This window comes from Formica exsecta, unplaced genomic scaffold (assembly GCF_003651465.1).
Source record: "Formica exsecta isolate Colony F162 unplaced genomic scaffold, ASM365146v1 scaffold2, whole genome shotgun sequence".
Lineage (NCBI taxonomy): Eukaryota > Metazoa > Arthropoda > Insecta > Hymenoptera > Formicidae > Formica > Formica exsecta.
Window position 1 is genome coordinate 2623659 of NW_021849297.1, and position 20776 is coordinate 2644434.

The following is a 20776-nucleotide window of genomic DNA, read 5'->3' on the forward strand; positions in this document are numbered from 1 at the left end:
ATCGGTTAACATATATAATAATTATACAGTAATACATTTATTTTTAGTAGTTATTTTCAAATCTATTTCCAATTTGAAGTAGAAGATGCAATTATTAGCTTCAATAAGATCGAGAAGACATTGCGTATATTTGTGATAAAAAATTATGCAAAAATTGAATCGTAGAAAATAAGAGACATCACTTCTATAAGTTTGGGTTGTGGAAAAAAACTAATTATTTTTGTAATTCCTAAAAGAAAATAACATACCAAATTTTATATAAAATACAGAATAAGTCCACAGATGGTGTTGTATCCGTAATAATTTTTGCACAACGAATAATCTAATGATAAACGATTTGCTTTATATCATACTACCATTTTTTTAACAAAAACTGTACATAAAAATAGAAAAAAATGACGGGTTTTTTTTAACTTGAAATTATCTTAAATTATTATTATTTGCTATTCTTTTTCCTCCGATCTATATATATATATATATACAGTCGTCTCTTCTATATACGCATAATGCAACATTTGCCATGTCTCTCTCAATACAATATATATTGATGTATATGTGATGATAAAGTGAATTGATCCAGGCGAAGGTCGTTCACGCGGTCTCATTAGTTCGATTGTCCGTTGACAGATATATCTTATCCTTACACGCTGCATTATATAGGGCGATGGTCTCCCTTCTCCCGGCCAACCGGGCGCTATCGATTGTTACGAACACCGTGTCCAGAACCGTAACTGAGAATTATAGCACCTGCAGCGAATTTATTTTCAATGTTTTACAAATGATGTTTCTATGAAAGTAATCCTCCCATTAAATTTTAGAAAAGACAAAATATCTTATTACTATCAAACTTAAAAAAAGTATTAACGTTGGAAGAACGTTGATGTAACATGTGGCAATAATTGTTAACAAACTGTAGTTATATGCGGTCGAGTAGACGCAATATCCTTTGATTTCCCTTAAAAGATTCTACAAAATGAAGGAGTAAAAAGAATATTTTATGCACGCATGTTGTGGTACATTGACTTTTTTATATAATAATTGTAATACGCATGATTCGCCGCTCGAGAGGCGAAATGGCTCCTATAGACTATATAAGAACCATAGTTACGGCTCTGATCGTGCCGTTTGATAACGTGCTAAATGTGCACTTTCCGCACGCGAGAGCGGGTGTCCGTATCCGCAGCCTTCCACCGGCTGCACCAGTCGCACGTTGCCCGATGACGGACGCGCACGGGATGAAAATTAACATGTCTTCGACAGCGGTACGCTATTCCGGGGTAAGTGCAATTCAAACAGCCGGGTAGCTGCTCCAGCTACCCAGTATGACAGAGTGATCGAACCTTTCGGATTTCCTAGTCTCGATGAACGTTTCAAAAATTTGAGATAAACGCAGCAGCAAAAATCTCTCACTCTTCACGTTTTCTTGGATTCCTTTTTTAAATTGAATTAAGAGCGCAAAAATTTATTTTTTATATTGTCATTATTCTCAAATAAAAGTGTGTATGTATAAAATGTTAGTATGCTATTTCGGGGTGCAATTCAAGCCGTGTAACTACTACAGCTACCCAGTCTGATAAAGTGATCGGACCTTTCGGGGTTCCAGGATATCTTAACGAACGTTTCAAAAATTTTAGATAGACGCAGCAGCAAAAAGAACTCATTTTTCATATTTTTTGGATTCTTTTTGTAAACTAAAAGCGCAAATTTATTTTTTATATTATTATTATTCTCAAATAAAAAAAAGGGTGTGTATATAAAATGTTAATTATAAAATAAAAAAACTCCATTAGATGAAGAAAACATTATTTATATTAGAGAGATTTTTACATGCATGTTGATTTCTAATTTTATTGTTAATTTGAGAAATATAATTTCATGATCACGCGGCCGGTTTTTCAAAAACTCATCTTTTTTGGACATTCTGGTGAACATTTTAGAAATTTAAAAAATATAGGAATAAAATTCCATTTGTTTAATTATATCTTCAATATGTTATAAGTCCAAAATACAAAATTATTCTATATCTTATTATTTCTAGATAAAAATGCATAGCGCGATATTAAATATTAAATATTTTTCTATTTTAATTCTAATTTTAAAATAGAAAGATATATACAAACAATTTATATAAATTATTGTTTATTTCCTGTATCTTTTCTTTATAATATAATAATCTTCCAATTTATTTTTCTAATATATGCAATCAAAATCTAAAAGTGTTCACCCAATGTCCTAGTTTGGATGATATAAATATCATCATATCGGTATTCGATTTTTCGTCCACTATGGGATACACCAGTTGCATTTCCGCGCATGATTCATGAGCAAAGATTATTCTTGCCTTATCATAGAGCATAATGTATATATAGGATATCACGATATCACGAAGAGTATCGATGCAAGCAAATCAGTGTCGATAAACGAGACGACGGATGCTGCGACGATATAATGGCATCCAGAAAGCCGACAAAATACGACGACTCGTAAAATCACGAAATGGAACTGCGTAAAAGCTCTTGGAAGATCTTAATCCTCGTGTGCGCGTTGGCCATCTACCTCTGGATGCTCCTCGTCGATCATTCGCACATGTTAGTCGATATATCGCAGAAGATCACTCTGCAGAAAACGCGGATCTCCGTGTCAATGAAAAATGTTCTGTATCAAAGTCTCGATCAATCGAAGATCGGAGATGTATCTCTGGATGATCGAACAGATTCGAACTCGAAAAAACTGCAGTCGCTATCACTCCAAAATTCGAGCGACGCACTCAAAGGAACGGTATTGAAATATCAGACATTCAAGCAACAAAATCTGATACCAAGCCGACAATTGCCGACTGCACTAATAATCGGGGTGAAGAAAGGCGGAACGAGAGCCCTTTTGGAATTCCTAAGATTGCATCCAGCGATTCGTGCTGCCGGCTCGGAGGTTCATTTCTTTGATCACCATTATGTTAAAGGATTTCGTTGGTACAAGTACGTACAATAAATTGTTTCTACAATTGAAATTACAAAATTACAAACACGAAACAGCATCACTCCATTTACTGAAGAAATTTGAAATTATAAAGTTCTTGAAATATAAATTTGTGATGCGCTGCTGTCCCATATATGAAATATATATATAAAGAATTTAAAATAATACTATTTTTAAATTCAAAAAAATCTTTCTCAGAAAAACTTTCCATTTGTTTTTTACATGAGAGATTACATCTTTGTCGTTATATCATGATTCACTGAACACTCTGTACACCCAGTACTATAAATACACCTGTAACATTTTTCTGTCAATAATTAGACGCAGGATGCCCCCGACTCTAATCGGTCAAATCACTATGGAAAAGACGCCGTCATATTTCGTGACGAGCGAGGTGCCGAAGAGGGTGAAGTACATGAACCCGGAGATGAAACTAATCGTCGTGGTGAGGGACCCCGTGACCCGAGCGATTTCCGATTACACGCAGGTGAAGAGCAAGCGCCGCAAAATGCCGCGATTCGAGGATCTGGCTTTTTTGAATGGATCGAGAATCGTGGACACTTCCTGGGTGCCACTGAAAATCGGGGTTTACGTACGGCATCTGGAAAGATGGTTGCAATACTTCCCGTTGTCGCAATTCTTGTTCGTATCGGGCGAACGCCTGATCGCCGATCCGGTGATGGAGATCACCCGGGTACAGGACTTCCTTGGTCTGAAGCGAGTGATATGCGAAAAACATTTCTACTTCAACGCCACCAAAGGCTTCCCTTGTTTGCTCAAGTCGGAGGATCGTGCGACGCCGCATTGTCTCGGTAAGACAATCGAGAAAATTGTTCATTTCAGCAAGAAAATTAATTATAAAAGATAAAGTTTCCAGGAAAAGAAGAATGCCTGTTATCGCAATTATTTGCAAAAGTAACGATATTTTTTTGCAAAAGTAATTATAAATAAAATACTGTGTGTGTTTGTATCTTCAAATTTGATAAAATATTCTTTTGAAAAAAAAAAAAAAAAAAAAAATTTTTTTTATCCAAATTTCGTTACCTGCGTTATTCTTACACACTTGTGTAGCTACCGCATTTGCGCTTTATCGCTAATATCGCGACGCAACTCGGGGGAATGTTTACCGAAAGTGAAAACGACAAAAGAAAGGTCTTCGCGTTCACGGAAGGAACGTCAAAAGAAATGTAAATTCCAGACACTCGCGATTTGCATTATCTCATTAGTTGACCTATTTGTCGGACACGCGACTATTTGCTTTCGTTCGATAACTCATCACGATAAGTGATTTTCCGTACGTTAAAAAAAAAAAATCTTTTCTATCCATTCATTTCTTCAAGTAAAATTTTTTGGTTCGTACACAGAATATTGTAGAAATTGTGTAGTAATGTTTGAACTAATTAAAATATATTATATTTACTATTAATTAAAATATATTACATTTTAGGAAAGAACAAGGGACGCAGTCATCCCTATATCGATCCCATGGCAATTCAACGTTTACGAGATTTTTATCGGCCATTCAATCAGCGCTTCTATCAATTGGCGGGTATGGATTTCGGCTGGTACTAAAAATTCACACCTATCATATACATACATATCGTAAGCAAGAGAAACGGAGTCAATTTTCATTATATGTTTATCTTATAGCGTATTCTAATGACGTATTCTAATATGATTGTGGATATGTATCTATCAGAAACCAGATATGCAGATTACAGATATATTCAGATGTGACAGTATTTAAATACTGTCACACCTGAATATATCTGCAATCTGCATATCTGATTTCTGATAGATACATATCCACAATCATATTAGAATACGTCATTAATTCATAGTACACGTCATTAATTCATAATGCACAAAACTTTTTTCAAATTCTGTTTTTTTTTCCTAAATCTCGAAAAAATCTCTCTTAATTTTTATCATGTTAATTTAATGTACCGAAAATAATCTATAAAAACTTAAGTCTTTCTATAAGAAGTATACTATACAACAACATGGAAATCACTGCTTGTTGCTTATTGTTGTAAAATAATTTATCTCTAAATTCAAGTACTTATATAAGATTGAGTTACCATGTGTAAAGACGAATTCATTAAGTTTACTATCTCTTAAAATTATGAGCAGTACGGTTCCCGTCCGAAAGTCTTTACGAAAAACCGCCACATATCTATATTTCCTATATTTATTATAATTATATTATAATATTATTATATATTACAATAATTACATATAATCATCAATATATCTAAGAATCACATCTGAGATACTTCCATATATGCAATGAAGAGATTATAAAATTTATATAAATATGTACAATAATGAATGAAAATGAGAAAAATTACGTATAGTTAGCTCGTATATAACGAATTTTTTTTTTATTTAGATAAAACTGATATAATTATATATCTTAATTAGTTAAAAAAAATGCAAACGGTAAACTATTTATTGACTGTCTTTGTTATTTATTTTTAGCTCTTTAATTTAAGATGTTCCGTAAGTAAAACAATAGTGCAATATTAATATATCTTTTTACATTTTAGCTTAGATGTGCATAAAACAGAAAATGTGGTTATTATAATAATTATGCAATGATTAAGAACGGAGTAATTAAAAAATTGTTACCGGGCAAAAAGTATACGTACTATCCCATCTAATCATATTTTAGAAAAAAAGAACAAAATTTTTGTCGCAAAAATTTGTCGAGTAATCTTCGTAACTGCATTATCAAATTTAAAATAATTTAAGTTTAATAAAAATAAAATTTTTTATTCAACATGATACGAAATTAATCTATTACCAGCTATATATATGAAATATCAATAGGGTGTTTCGTGTTAAAGAAAAAACAAGTTATAAATTTCAATCTACTTCCTTAATTTTTGATGCTATATGCCGGTAATTTCATTATCCATCCACCCTAGATAATGATTCATTGCATATTAATTTTCGACATATACCTAATGTATATAACGGTGAATAACTAAAAACAATACCAAAATTAACTAGTTCCTAAGTATTAAAAACTAGTCAATATTATCAGGAAAAATTGTGGAATAGCCACGTAGAAAATTTCCGATATATGTAGATGAGATTATGACCCAAAGATTAATCATACAATGTAAAAAATATAGGTCTAATAAATAATAGAGACATATTCTTTAACAAATCGATAAATCGATATTCTTTTTTAATAAACATTATGGATTTATCTCTGATATTAACCTCAACTAGTAAAAAATAAGCCTATTTCCAATTCTTGCATTTCATGATATATTCTGTATAAATTATAAACGTTTATATAAGATAAACCTTTAACAAGATCAGAATGAATTAAAATTATTAAAAATATTAAAAATAAATTCGAAAATTAAAAAGTTAATTTAGATGTAAGAAAGCAAATTATATAGTGAATTATTCCATAACTTTAAAAAAAAATTAAGTTGCAATATAATATTAATACGTTTTGTATATGTGCAAAGAAGAGTAATAATTGATATAATCTATTCAACGACTGTCGACGACGATTGCAGGATTATTGATCTAGTACGTAAGAACGAAAGTAGGCAACATTTAGCGAGATAGATTTAGCGACGATATATTCATATTCATGCGAACGGCGAACGATGATATAATAGTAAAGCACAGTGCTTTTGCTCAAATTGTACCACAGGGCTGTCAATACAAATATAAGTATTTCATATCATGTTTTAAATATACAGATGATTTGACATGCAGAACAAAATATGTATATATAAATGCTGTATAAAATGTTCAAAAATAGCTGTGATTCTTCCAACGATAAATCTTATATGAATATATATCCGGTTTTTCTTTACAGCTCTTTAATTATGAATAGCAAGTGTTGTATTGGAAAGACATTATTTAATTTTCACCGAATTAAATTCGATACATATCATAAAGGTTATATCATCGATCTTTTTGAAACTTACACCTGTATCTTAAATTTGATACATCTTCAAATGTGTAACAAGCCATCGATTAAATAACTAATTAAATAACTTTAAATAATTCATTCCCAATCTTAATTCTCCTTTCTATATATGTATATATTATATATATATATATATATATATATCTTTTCTGTGATTTTTTTCGATGTTTTATATTATTGTTAGATAAATTCTTATTAAAGAAAATTTCTCTCTTTTTATTTTCTGCTCCATCGCACGCTATCGAATTCTAATAAATAATATGTACGCACATACCTGACTGATACATACCTGATAATCGTATATTAGTAACATTTTCGCTGTGCAAAAATACCGACGTAAAGAGGATCTCGATCCATTCCAGGCTCACATACAGAAACGGACGATACGCGATATTAAAGTATAATAACGGCCGCGCATGATGTTTACATTACGATTGAGCACTTTTTGAAATGCTTTTGATAATTCTTCGCGCACAAAACCAGTACTTTTAAACAATAACAAGTATGAAAAATACAGAGCAGCTTGAGGGCGACTTTACGATTCGGCGCGACGCGTTTCATAATGAAGTGAGATTTGAAAGGCGATCTATCGAAATACGATTTTGCGATTCTCGAAGTGTCGAAACGACCAAAGCGCAGCAGGCGGATCGCAGTATGTAATAGTTTAACCTAGAAATAAAATTCGACATATCTTATTAGAAACATTTGGAAACAACCGAAACGGTAAAGTAATTAAATACGACAATTCATATTTGATATAATTTAATATTTAAAACAATATATATTAGCTGTTATATTCGATGAAGATTCCCTTTATTGAGAGAGAGAGAAAGAGAGAGAAATAAACATTTTGAAATATATATACGCGCGTGCGCGAAAAACGCTATATAGCGCCACATCCATTGATATTTCTTATATAATTCAAAAAATAGTGTTATATGACAATTCATTTTTATACAATTCTATATCTCTAGTTAGAAGACATTCTTTTTTTCTGATATTGCTTTATCATTACGTCATGCTGAAACTGATAACAAGTATTAATCGATACTAATAAATTACTTTAAAGCCCAAAAAATAATTTATACTATAGTAATTTGTTAATAAAAAGTATAATTTGTAAATAAAAAAAATTTGCATACAATATAGAGTACAATGTAGATTAGTCTACAATAGTTATACTTGTATGTATAAATAATATGTATAATATATATATAATTTGTCTATATAAAAAGAATTCCCATTGTATTTTTCTATTTTTACATTACAAGATAGAGCTAAAATTAAATGAATATAAAAATATATGCGTAGCGATAAAAGAATTGTTCTTTTTTTCAGATCACAAGATTGGCTCAACCATGGAAAATTTGTCGCCACAAAATTCTTTACCATGTTAAACTGCCATTATATATAAGGATAATACCACCATTGTAAATTATCAATAGTAGTACATGTAATTTATATGCAGTGCTATTATCATTAACATCACAGTAAGTGTCTTCAATTGATTTGACATGCTACATATGACTACAAGTGGAAAGATACTTTGCGATATCAATACTTTCCAGTAAAATGATATTTCTTTACAAATGCTTCCAAACCTAATTTTTAAATTTTCATAATAATAGACCCATTTCTAATATTTATATATTTGCATTCATGCTACATTTGCATGTAGCATTGGAGATTCTTTCTAAAAATTTATCAAATACAATATTTGCAGAATGAACATTTATCTTCATTCAAACTCATTTGCAAGTCGCGCATTCATTGAACATAGCTTATTCTTGTAATCATTTAGGCTAAAAAGATGAAAAAAATAGGCTATAATTCTTCGCTCATTAACTTTCTGTAGTCTTGTTGGTCCTGAACCATTTTCTTAAATACACGATACTTTCGAAGATGATATCTGAAATAATTACAAGTAGATATATAACAAATGATATATAATAAATAATAATAAATTCGAAATAGCAATAGAAATGTTTTCCTTCATAATTTTGGTAAACCCGGTTTTCCTTCTCTTTTATCTCTTTTTATCAAAACTTTAAATATAAACGCGATACTTTAGAAATCACTCTATATAATTTTTATACTGATATTATACCCATGTATACTTACTTGTAACATTCACTCGTCGGTTTTACTATATTTGACAATCCTGCCATTCTTTTGATAGTTTCGTGCATAGAATATTTTTTCGTGGCACATGCTCCGAGAATTGCCGAACCTATTAAAACCGATTCCCGCTCCACAGGACAAAGTACTGGTAACGCCAATACATCGGCTTGTATTTGAATAAATAGTGGATTTTGACTGAGTCCACCGCAAACTAATATGCTTTCGATATTATGACCGGCAGCCGTCAACGTTTCAATTATATACTTTGTACCGTACTGTCGTAAAAATTAATATATTTTTGTTACAATAATTTTGATATAAAGTAACTTTTGATTAAACTTCTCAGTGCATTAAATATATTAAAGTTATTATTCTCAGAAAAAATAATCGAACATTTTTAATTTGTAAAAAAAAAAAAGATAAAATTTTGTAATTTAAATAAAATTATATTATGGCAATTTTTAATAAATTTAAATTATTTTTAATTTGTGACATACCGTTAGTGCTTGCACTGCTGCTAAGTATAATAACGCTAACTTGTCCTCATCTACAGATAAGGATAATCCAGATATCTATGAAGTAATGTAGGTAATAATATAAAATTGTATCCATTTTCAAGACATGCAAAGCAATAAAAAAAATGCAATGTATGTCAATACCATTCCTTTCAGAGTTGGATCAGCAAGAGGCGAACGATTACCATGGAAATCTGGCCACACATGTATATCCTTTGTCAAGTAAGATACGTTGTGCAGATTTTTCTGCTCAGCCATAATGTACAACAATTCGGATAGATATTGTTGAATATGTCTGAAATTAATAGCGGTTTTATCGTATCGATATTTATTCATATATGTTTTGATACTCACTTATTTCCGCCTAAAGTTTTCAGAATTCCCGGCGTCGCAGGATGTGTATCGATAACATAATCCAGTAGCTTTCCGGTAGCACTTTGACCCCCCTCATTAAGCCAGAAACCGGGCACCATCGCACTATAGTACGGGCCCCAAACACCGTTTACAAATATCTTATTCTCATTCACTATCATGTGACACGTCGAAGTACCGCAAATCAAAGCTACAAATTACAAATAATCCATGTTAATTTTCTTTTTAATAAACGTGTCGCGTATTGTTTACGATATTGCGCACCTAATCGATTGGAAAAATTTGAAGACACATCTGGCGCGTAACAACCGATCATGCCGAGGCCACCGGCGTGTGCATCGATCAGCGATGTTCCAACCGGTGTACCTTTCAATAATCCCAATTCTGTTGCAGCTTTCGCCGACAATCCGGGCTCAATCGCATCACCGGGTACTCTTACATCATTACCTTGACATTAATATCTGCCTTTATTAAAGTGAAATAAGAATTTATTTATATAAAGTTTACATATCTGCATGTACAAAATTTCCCAATTTTTGCACTTATTTTTAATATTGAAATTAGCCCATCAATCTTTAATTATTCTTTATACGAAAAATCGTTATACAAAATATCTTTTTATAATTGGTTTCTTTCTTTTTCCTATTAGTTAAAATTAGATAAAACATTTTTATGTGTAAGAATTTCTCACTAAAATTTTTGATATAAATATAATACAATGTACCTATTTTTCTCCAATTGTCTTTTTTCAAGTCCCGTAAATTAAGTTGCTCAAAGAACTCCTCGTTCCATTCGTTCTTACCACTGGGATTGGCGCTATAGTTCCATTTACACACTAATGAACACAACGATCTAATAGAATAAAAGATAAGAGACATTAATTACTTCAACTGCTCTGATTAAAGGATTTAGGCATCAAAGATTTTTACCGCGATTCCGATTCAGTGGCTTTCCATGTTAAAAAGTCTGGTAAGTCAAACAACAGTGTTGCAGAGTTCCAAGAAGCAGGTAAATTCTTTTTGAGCCACAACATCTTTGGTGTTTGCATCTCAAGAGAAACTTTGCCACCTACATATTGTAATATGTCATGACCTATAGAATTGATGAAATCAGCTTCCTCATGCGCTCTGTGATCCATCCATAGTATGACATTTTGTTTTTCCTGTCCTGAACAATTAGTACAATTTACTACATTACATTAATACTATAATTATATAACTTTGATACAAAGTTAAGATAAGGAATGTCTCTTGTTCTTTTATTTTATACCTGTAAGACTGATTGTTACAGGTGATCCTGTTTTATCTATAGCCACCAATGAGCATGTAGCATCGAAACCAATTCCTTTGACGTCTTCTGCGGAAATTTCGGCAACAACCGACTGCGAATAAGACAAAAATTGCAATTTAATTAGTTCCAATTTAATATAATTTACAATTTTTTATAATTTTTATTGCAGTGAATTTTATTTTACCTTGACAACATGGCACACAGCGCTCCAAATGTTATCAGAGGATTGTTCATAAAAGTTTGGGGCGGGATGAAATATTTCAAGAGGACATGTAGCCAGCTTCTTTATCTTTCCATTCGAAGTAACCAAAGCCGCTCGAACGCTTCCTGTTCCCACATCTACACCAACAAAAAAATCCATGATTGTCACAGTGTCGACAGGCATCTGCAGTCTCACATGAAGTAAAGTCAACTAAGCTATGTCGAGCTTAGGCATAAGCTGTAAGAAAGAAGTGATATAATTATCAGCCAACCAGCATATATTAATCGTTGACATATATTCTAAGATGGCATGACCCTGAGATAACATTAATTCCAGAGATATACAGCATGAATAAAAACTTAAGAGAGTGTAATGTGTTATCAGTTAATAATTCTTTAATCCAACAGCACACATACAAATGTCATATTGGTGATCACAAATTGTATATAATTTTCTCTTGACTTTCCACAAATTAATAATAGCTACAAAAATAATTTTAAAAGTGCAATACATAAAATATGCAATATGTAGTATATGTAGCTCGTGTTTTAAATAATAAAATCTATTAGGAATAAGAATTATTAGATAACTCGTTATCTCATCACTCATGGTATCGTACAGAAACCTGTAGAAATATTTCTATTGCTATAAATTACCTTGATTTTAGTTATACAACACTTCATTTATAACATTGTCACATTTACTCTGTTGTGTTTATACATATTTAAATAAGAAATTGTGTGGATATTTTTTAGTGAAAGTTATTTTAATCGGCGACATTGCAGTAGCAACATTGTGAGATCATCATTTAAATTGCAACAAGAAATATGTAAGAAATCGATGCGTGACAAGTATAAAAACAAGTATAAAGAATAAGCCATATAAATTGCGCAAAACTGTTCATATTTTTTTATATATATACATATATATATATATATACGCAAGTATGCACGTGCTTCGCACCAAGTTGTACGCTTGATACCAACACGACCTAACCATACCTGACTCTGTGAAACACATGATATGTCAGTTAGGGCTGTGTGAATTGGTGTGAATCTGTGAATTGGTCTGCTATGTATTTTGATATTGCTACTTTCTACTACTTGATTTTAGGTACAGAAAGTGTAAAATAACCTAAAACATGGTTCGCTTCAAAAATAGGTAATTCATAATCACATTCATTATAGAATTTCCACATTTAATAAAAAATATATGTTCCTTCATTCTTTATTATTTCTCTTTTTAGGTACATTGTTCTTGAAATTACACCACATAGCAATGATGATAAGCAATTAATGTTGAAAAATACAGCTCTCTCTCATGCAGTTCAACAAAAGATCCAACAGTTGTACGGTGATTTTGGGGTGGCAGCGATAAAAGATGGCTTTGATGGTAATTAAATATTTGATGCAATGATAATCCCTCTCTTAACTAAATACTATCTATGGTGCATATAACAATGAAATATATATAATTATGCTATTTCCTTATTTCCTGTTACAGCTAAATATTGCAATTCATATACGAAAATAGCACTGGTAAAGATTAGACATGGTCCTCACAAATTCGTACTGCGAGCTATTCCATTAATAAACGACATAGGCGGACGGTTAGTTAAAACGAGCATTCTATATGTTGGGGCAACTATGAAACATTGTTTCCTTTTTATCAGAGTAAGAATACAATATACGCTTCAACTATTTTGTGTATGTACAGTTAACAGAAAAACTACTATGAAACATGTTCTTTAGAAACATCAAGAAAAAAAGCTGGAACAAATATGGTCAAAATTACGAACAGAAACTGAGAGAAAGGAAATGGAGACAGTTCTGATGACCTTGACACCTGCTATGAAAGACTTCAAGTAAAAGTTAGTTACTTTTATAGATAAATGTTTCTCAGTAGTTCATAAAATATTAACATTTTAACTGACAACAGTATATATATTTCTACATTATCTATATATATCAAAAATAAGATTAGTATTTTTTATATACAATAGCCCTTCTCTTTTTCTCTTTAATGTATCTTTTTATAAATAAAATAGAACTACGTTGTGTGTGTAAAAAAGAAGCCTCTAATATCAATGCATATAAAAATTAGTGAAATGTTTATATTACAAGCGCAAATGTAATAATATTAACGTCTAATTCATTAACTATTCTAGCGAAATAAGATTTTATTTTCTTTTTGATAGATTTGGTAATATAATTTAACTTAGTCAATAAATTAGCTTTTTATGTAGAGAATAATTTTTAGCTATATATAATAATATTAAAAAATCACAGGCAATTTTTAAAAAAGGTAAAAATTATTATAAATCTGTTTTCAACAATTTATAAAAATAACTCTAAACAAGGAGTTTTTTATCAAGCTTTGTAATAGGTAAGGATTCAGCAGACTCCTACTAAACGTTAAAAGTAATGTCATTAAGCTTGCTGCTATTCTCGAGCATTTTTTTTTTTAGAAAACTAACGGCAATTTTTATTTTTTTAGATTCTTTTTCTTCGAGATGATCTCCAGTAAAGATTTCGTTATCTGCAGCAGATATCTTTTATGATTGTCGGCAACAGGGATCGTTGCTATCTCTCGCCAGTTGTCGCTGTTCATTGCTGGCTGGCTGGAAATCACAAAGCCACAAACCACTGGAAACCTCTTTCAGTCAGAGAGAAGGCTTCACGGCTTCATTGTGCCTATCTTCAGACCGCCACCATCGCGGCATCCCGCGTTATTCCGCTTCCGCCGTCTATGGTCGTCGGTCGTGCATTTACCGCTCGTTCGGATTAATTCGGATCATTTCGTATCGTTCGGAGCAGCAGCTGATGGCATCCCGCTCGGCTTCACCATTTCGCGAATCCAGAAATTCGTACGTGTGCGCGCGAGCTAGGTAAAAGAAAAGAAAAAAAAAAGAAACAAGAGAAAAACAAACCGAGTGTACATAACACGCATCATACATCTTGAGAGCAACCGAACTCTCGATTTGAAATCGGACGTTCGCTCTCGCCGGATATAGTTGATATACGTGACTATTCTCGGTACTCTCGCTCCGTAATCGTTCCATTTTCATCCGACTACAGACATTTTAACGGACAACGAAGAGGCCCCTCTCCCCTGTGTATCAACACAGTCGTCGATCTTCCAGGATAGTGTTATCGTTCGACCGCACAGTTATCTGAAATAGTTATCACTCCGACGTACACACACCGGCGAGTTCGAGGTAAGCGATCCATTTCTTTTCCATTCGCGCTATCGATCTCTCCCCGTGTTTGGACTCGCTCCTACCCTCGGTGATCGGATCCACCCTTCTACGAGAGGTTATGGCTTCGATGGTGATCGTCGGGTTTGTTTCTTAATAACACCCCTGCGGAAATTCATTTTAATCCCTGAGCATTGGCGCGCGAGGCTTTCTCAATGTGGAATTTTTTAAAATCATTATCGTAAAAAATATTACGAGATACGTCGAATATTATGTATTAAAATGTCAATAATGTAAATAAAATGCATACTCTTATATATAGTTTTTAAATGACTGACATGTTGCGTACATCCTGCGTCATTAGCGTCACGAAGATATGCGCCAGTGCTTAAGGATTAATTATCTATTTTTTTCTTGTGATATATTGAAGATCGAATTATATTAATGCATTTTGAGGAATAAAATAGTAATATTTATCAATTTTTCTCTCATCCTTAAAATTGTTAAACAATTTCCGGATATTTGTTTACAGATGCATTTTTTAAGCTTTATTTTTTTCTTGTTTTTTTTTTTTCTCTAAAAGCAGGATATCTATTTGATTTTAAATGCAGAAAGAGAAAGTGCAAAAAGGTAATCAAAACAGATATATTTATAGTTTTTGCCATGTCATTGCCATCCTGTTTATGATACAATTAAAACGATCGTTAAGTCGTACAATATTGACTCGCAAAAAATTCGCATATTTATTCGGGAAAGACTGAGGGGATAAATTAACGACGATGACTTAGCTACGGTAAATTATATATGAATTTGCCAATATGACAATCTAATGGATAGATAGCGTTATTATTTTATTGTAAAAACATTCGCGTTATCGTATATTTTCCGCTAATACGCTTTCCGTATACTGTTCGCTTTTTTCATTTTTGAGTTACCTTGAATGACAGTTGGGTAATAGCGTGCCGATAATATATGACAATTATCGCTTTTCTATCATTTCATGTTCTTGTGATTTACATAAAAAATTTAAAAACAAAAGTAAGTCGGGTCTACAAATTTGATTTGCGATTTTTCGATTTTACAAGTGATGTATCCATGGACTTTACAAATTATGTGCTCGATTCATCCTTGTACTATATGTATAACTTTTAACTCGTATTTAATGCAGATCATATATGCTCTAATTAGTACAATAAAATATTTCTGATAGGTATTGTCGATAGATGCAAGAAATACTAAGAGAGAAAGAGAGCTTTCTCAGCTGTTTACATGGACTCCTTTCATCTCTCCATGTCCTGTGTTACGAAAGTTAATTGTGTGAACAATATAACTCTCGATCTTCTTATCTTTCAAATTCATCACTTCTGTGAGAACGAGGTGTGCGTAATTTAACTAGAAAGTGTGGCTCGGCTTATTTGTCATTTTGACATAAAGTCGTTTGCAAAAACGATTATACGAATCTTGCACAAACGGGTAAAAAATTAATTGACGATTATTGAAGTCTGAGCCGTGTGTGTGATTAGAGAGCCGTAAGCTCTCGCGGCATTGCTGGGTAAAATATATATCCCGCGATGTAGAATGAAATTGTATCTTATACTTTCGCGACTGTGCAAAGGAAAACTGCGTTAAGGAATACATATATCAGGTCTACCGGAAAGTTCTGTCCGTTTTTGGAATAAAACAAAATACAAATTTTTATTACCGTCAATAAACTTTATTAAATAATGTAATTGCAATTATTATTAATGATTTCAGGAAAGCGTGAATGAGACTGGCGTTTATGGCTGTTATAGGCCGATGCGATCGCGAGCTTCCGCTCGCTTATTAATTCGTTAATTAGTCCGTACCCGGTGACGAGGATTTCTTACTCGATAATTAGTTCGGTCAATTAACGGGTGGCCTTAAACTTTCATGAAGTTTTGCTGTCAGAACGGTTTCCACGATACGTATACGGTAATTTCACACAATTGTACGATTATCGCACGGTATGTTCAGTTTGTTTATGTATCTTAGCGATCGAAATATATAAGGCGAACGTTTATATTTTCTATTAGTATTGTTTGCTCGTTCAAATATTGCTTGGAAAGATACGGAACGTGGATTATGAAACTTGACAAGAAATTTCGAGATTATCTCTTTTCTTAATTTTGATGAAAAGCCTCTCATCGAAAATTTTCACATGTATATATTTTTCTTCGTTACGAGAAAATAATTACGAGAAAATAAGAGCAGGTTTTTAATAGAAAACAGAATATTTATTAAAGTCCATTAATCAGTACAATGTAAAAAAAGAATGAATTGACTATATCTATATTATATCTATATTAATATGTTCAAAGAAACGAATTCACTATATGTAGCGAATGCAAGTACGCTGGATAAGACTTGCTTGGATCAAGTTGGAATGATTTTAGCAAACACAGACGATAAATATATCCGTATGGCATGGCCTCGGATAAAAGAGAGAGAGAGAGAGAGAGAGAGAGAAATATTCAAAATTCAAATTGAGCTTGGATCTCGTAAGAGAGAAAGAAAGAATTGAAGGTTTCTCACCTCTCTTTGCTTTCATGAACAATGCTTAACAATTTTTTTGACATGCAACGCGAGCAACAGCAACAATGCTTCAATATTCCAATTGGCCGAGACTAGTTGATAATATCGATTTTTATTATCTGTCGATGAAGAATCTTTTTCTATACATGATTAAGATGTAAAATTAAACTGACACACATCAAAATTATTAAAATATCTATATTTAAATATACATAACAAATAAAAAAGAATGTATTAATTTAGAAAATAGTATTTTCTATTCTAAAGAAGTTTCTGCAAAAATGTTTAGAATATAATGAATAAGAATTTTCAACATAAAAAAATATATATATGTATTGAAATGTTAAAATAACACTATAAAACTTTAGAAAAAAATTGTAGTGAATCGCGGAATTAATATCTTTCTGCGCCTTCCGTGATATTCGGGGGGGTATGCTAAGGATATTACTGTCGTTCATAAATAGAATTATCTTTCTCGCAGCAGCCGCCCCATATGACCGCCGCCTATTTACTGAAATATCTCGGTAACTGTTGTACCTTGTTGCAGTTGCTGCAGTTTATGTTGAGGTTGCCACACACATACACGCCATAAGTACTGATCTCTTGATCCTATATTCGAACTTTGTTGTCCAAAAAGGAACAATGAAAAACTATATAAATTCAAAATTCATTTCGAAGGAAAAAAAATTGATCTATGTAGCATCTTTTATATATAGAATTAAATTTAAATAAATTAAAAAAGAAAAAATTAAAATTGATCAAATTAAAATTGATTAAATTAGAAATAATTTAACTTTGTTCATATCTTTGTGAGAGAGATAATGTTAAGGGAATTTTTTATCTATGATTAATCCAATTCAGATTGATTGCCATAATTTCATATCCATATCCTAAGATATACATTATTTTTTGAGCTATGGATCTTACATGGTTGCCAGGAATAGTTTACGACCGATATATCCTATCTATCGATCACGCGGCGTTCTTGAGGAACGCCATTGTTAGCTTTATCCCTGTCTAAATATAAATCGACTCTACGTTTATTCTCGCTGTTTTCTATCTTTATTTTGTACGTAGGAACATAAAATGCTAAGATGCATTAGTCTACAATGAGTGAATCGATATCTTGATATATCTCTTTTGTTGATTAAATCGGAGTTTTGCGATCGTTTTGTTCTGATACACCGAATTCAAGAGGCAGAAACGGTCTTAACTAAAAACAGCTTTATGATAATAAAGGAAAAAACCATTGTGAGTTATCAAGATAGTTATTGAAATGTCGATATCGGAGAAAAAACTAATCACTTAAAAATATTTGAAAAATTAGAGGAAAATAATAATAATTAATAAAACTGCAACAATTCGGTGATATTTAATAATAATTTAACAATTTAATACAATTTAATAATTTAATTACTTAAAAATTAGAGATTTCTACGTTTAATAAAAAAAAAAATGAGAAAAATAGTACGGTAATAACAAAAATGCTTGTACGATAAGAGCATACAATTAAAATATTGTCATAAATGTAAACATTGTTATTTAAAAACTCCGCACGCATATAATCTTGTTCCATCTTTAAGTTTATAATTTATAATTTTCTCCTATCAATGATATATATTTTCGTGTTTATAATTCTAAAAGGGAAACGTTGTTATACATTCAATAGCGCACAAAAAATAATTTTTAAAGTAATTAGTTTTTTAAAAATAATTTATCATAATTTATTTTTAACGAAAAAATTTAACGGAAAAAATATACATATTTCTATATGACAATAGCAAGCTAGTGATATATAATATTAAATGTATCTATTAAATAATAAATAAAAAATATCACAATAAATTAGGAAACGTAATATCCGCGAAATTGATAATAAAATTAAACTAATTATCATTAGTTTGTATATATTGTCAATCAATTTCGCGCAACTAATTGCGATCGCATTTTATATACAAGAGGCTTCCTAAATCTTTTAATAAGCTTTTAATAAAATTAATTAATATAACTACTGCCAGATCGTAAATTTGAAAAGAGGAACTTGCAATCAACTGTATGTGCAAATTTTGATTGCGCTTGGTTGTTCAATCTTCTCGAGAAATAAACATATCTTAAATAACATCTCCTAAAAGTTGCGATTACGTCATATGATCTTGACATTCGTGCTCGAAGTTCTTGACAGGTTTTTCGTCACGAAACGTTCATCACCGTGGAAATTAATGATCAACGAAGAATCATCGAAGCGTTTTCTCACGCATTGCCCATCGCTTTGAATCTTCGTGACGATCTTCGTAACGGTCGGATGCCGCGTAGATTTCCGTGTTTCCTCGTTGCGCTTCCCGTACTTCCCTTGACTCTTCTCTTTCGTATCGTTCACGATGTTGTCCATATCTTCCCGATTCGATGTCTTATCAGCATCTTCGCACTTCTCACATTCTGGTATCTTCCTGACAATTTTTTTATGCGAATACGTAATTTTTTCTACGTGATCGGTTTCCCTATTTTGTTCTCCCGAGGATCCTTCCGATCTCATGTTCGAATCGAGAATTATTTTCCCACCGTCGCCCACGAACTTCACCTTCTCTTTAGAAGAGTCCGGTCCAAGGAGGACACGACCACCGTCACCGGTGTATTCGATATCGCCCACGTTGTGATTCACGTTCAACCAGCAACCATCACCAACGATGTGCACGCTGCCGGAATTTTTCGACAGGATGATCCGACAACCGTCGCCCATGATCTCCAGCATGCGATGATTCGAGTGCATCCTGACGACGAGTCCGTCGCCGTGGAATCGCTTGATACCATCGTCTTCAGCGGAAGAATGCTCGCAGTGTCTCATGGAAGCGCTCTTACTCTTGCGTTCTTTTATCTTCAATTCCAATTGATCGTCCACGCGAGAGATCGTCATCGGAACTGGCGAATTGTCACTAATAGATGTGACACGATAAACAGAACAGTTATCACAAATTACTATTATTATCCAACGTTGTTGAATGACTTGTTACAGTAATGTGCTATTTAACTACTAATCAGGCTTTTTCTTCTTTCTCGATAAGATTTCTTTTGTTGATTCTATCCTTCGTGACGGAGATGTAGAAGATATATCCCGCGTTTACGGACAAGTGTATACCAGCTGGGAAGAAACAGTCGTGGGTCCATACGAGTTGTTTACGTTACGACGAACGGCGTGATACGACTCCGATGCCTATGCGATGGCCGCGTAATAACGAACGCATATGGTCGGCGGTGGTGGCGACGGGTTCTTCACCGAGTAATCGGCTCCGGCTATCATCGCTCCTCAGGGGACTTCCCTCGAGATCTTCCGGAGCGGCGAACGCGTTCGGCATACTCGTTCGCAGACTTGTAACTAGAAGTTGCGGTGCCTTTAGCGAACTATTTTCGATAGACTTGTTTTTACATAGTATACGTCACAATATACGTGTAAAGATGAAATCACATATTAAGATACATTGAAGAGAAAAAAGTAGAGAGGTTTATGAAATATTGTATATTCTTCTATTTCTTGCTTTTTTTTTTTTTTTTTTTAAGTAGATTAGGAATGGAACGGAAAATCGAAGTCGCTGTCG

General features: G+C 32.4%; 5 protein-coding genes across 9 annotated transcripts in view; 3 read left to right on the top strand and 2 right to left on the bottom strand.

Moving 5' to 3' along the window:
* The first annotated feature begins 106 nt into the window (after positions 1 to 106).
* Positions 107 to 8843, top strand: LOC115234348 (heparan sulfate glucosamine 3-O-sulfotransferase 6). Of its 4 annotated transcripts, XM_029805367.1 has the most exons (5): positions 107 to 1277; positions 2370 to 2975; positions 3298 to 3788; positions 4424 to 4525; positions 8276 to 8843. In XM_029805367.1, exons 2-5 carry the CDS (start codon positions 2497 to 2499, stop codon positions 8332 to 8334), a joined length of 1131 nt encoding a protein of 376 aa, XP_029661227.1. In that variant the 5' UTR covers positions 107 to 1277; positions 2370 to 2496; the 3' UTR covers positions 8335 to 8843. The 4 variants fall into 4 exon arrangements, 2 of the variants coding, with proteins under 2 accessions (XP_029661227.1, XP_029661228.1); XM_029805368.1 differs by lacking the exon at positions 8276 to 8843 and having other exon boundaries at positions 4424 to 7017; XR_003883905.1 differs by lacking the exons at positions 107 to 1277; positions 2370 to 2975; positions 3298 to 3788; positions 4424 to 4525 and adding an exon at positions 7217 to 7660.
* On the bottom strand, positions 8358 to 12231 carry LOC115234347 (FGGY carbohydrate kinase domain-containing protein). Its single transcript, XM_029805366.1, has 11 exons — positions 12094 to 12231; positions 11420 to 11674; positions 11215 to 11326; positions 10875 to 11112; positions 10670 to 10797; positions 10210 to 10392; positions 9928 to 10135; positions 9718 to 9868; positions 9556 to 9630; positions 9059 to 9333; positions 8358 to 8846 (listed from the first exon to the last, which is right to left on the bottom strand). The coding sequence occupies exons 2-11, from the start codon at positions 11618 to 11620 to the stop codon at positions 8762 to 8764; spliced, it is 1656 nt and encodes a 551-aa protein (XP_029661226.1). The 5' UTR covers positions 11621 to 11674; positions 12094 to 12231; the 3' UTR covers positions 8358 to 8761.
* Positions 12232 to 12453: 222 nt separating this feature from the next.
* Positions 12454 to 15114, top strand: LOC115234354 (ribonuclease P/MRP protein subunit POP5). The gene is made up of 5 exons (XM_029805375.1): positions 12454 to 12598; positions 12684 to 12829; positions 12941 to 13110; positions 13189 to 13307; positions 13934 to 15114. Exons 1-4 carry the CDS (start codon positions 12579 to 12581, stop codon positions 13303 to 13305), a joined length of 453 nt encoding a protein of 150 aa, XP_029661235.1. The 5' UTR covers positions 12454 to 12578; the 3' UTR covers positions 13306 to 13307; positions 13934 to 15114.
* The window catches only part of LOC115234343, a 17424-nt gene continuing 11165 nt past the window's right edge, over positions 14518 to 20776 (top strand). For both annotated transcript variants that reach the window (XM_029805355.1, XM_029805354.1), the window contains exon 1: positions 14518 to 14654. The gene's annotated coding sequence lies outside the window, so the exon portion shown is untranslated. The remainder of the gene's footprint in view (positions 14655 to 20776) is intronic.
* On the bottom strand, positions 18534 to 20583 carry LOC115234350. Its single transcript, XM_029805370.1, has one exon. The coding sequence runs from the start codon at positions 20095 to 20097 to the stop codon at positions 19330 to 19332; it is 768 nt and encodes a 255-aa protein (XP_029661230.1). The 5' UTR covers positions 20098 to 20583; the 3' UTR covers positions 18534 to 19329.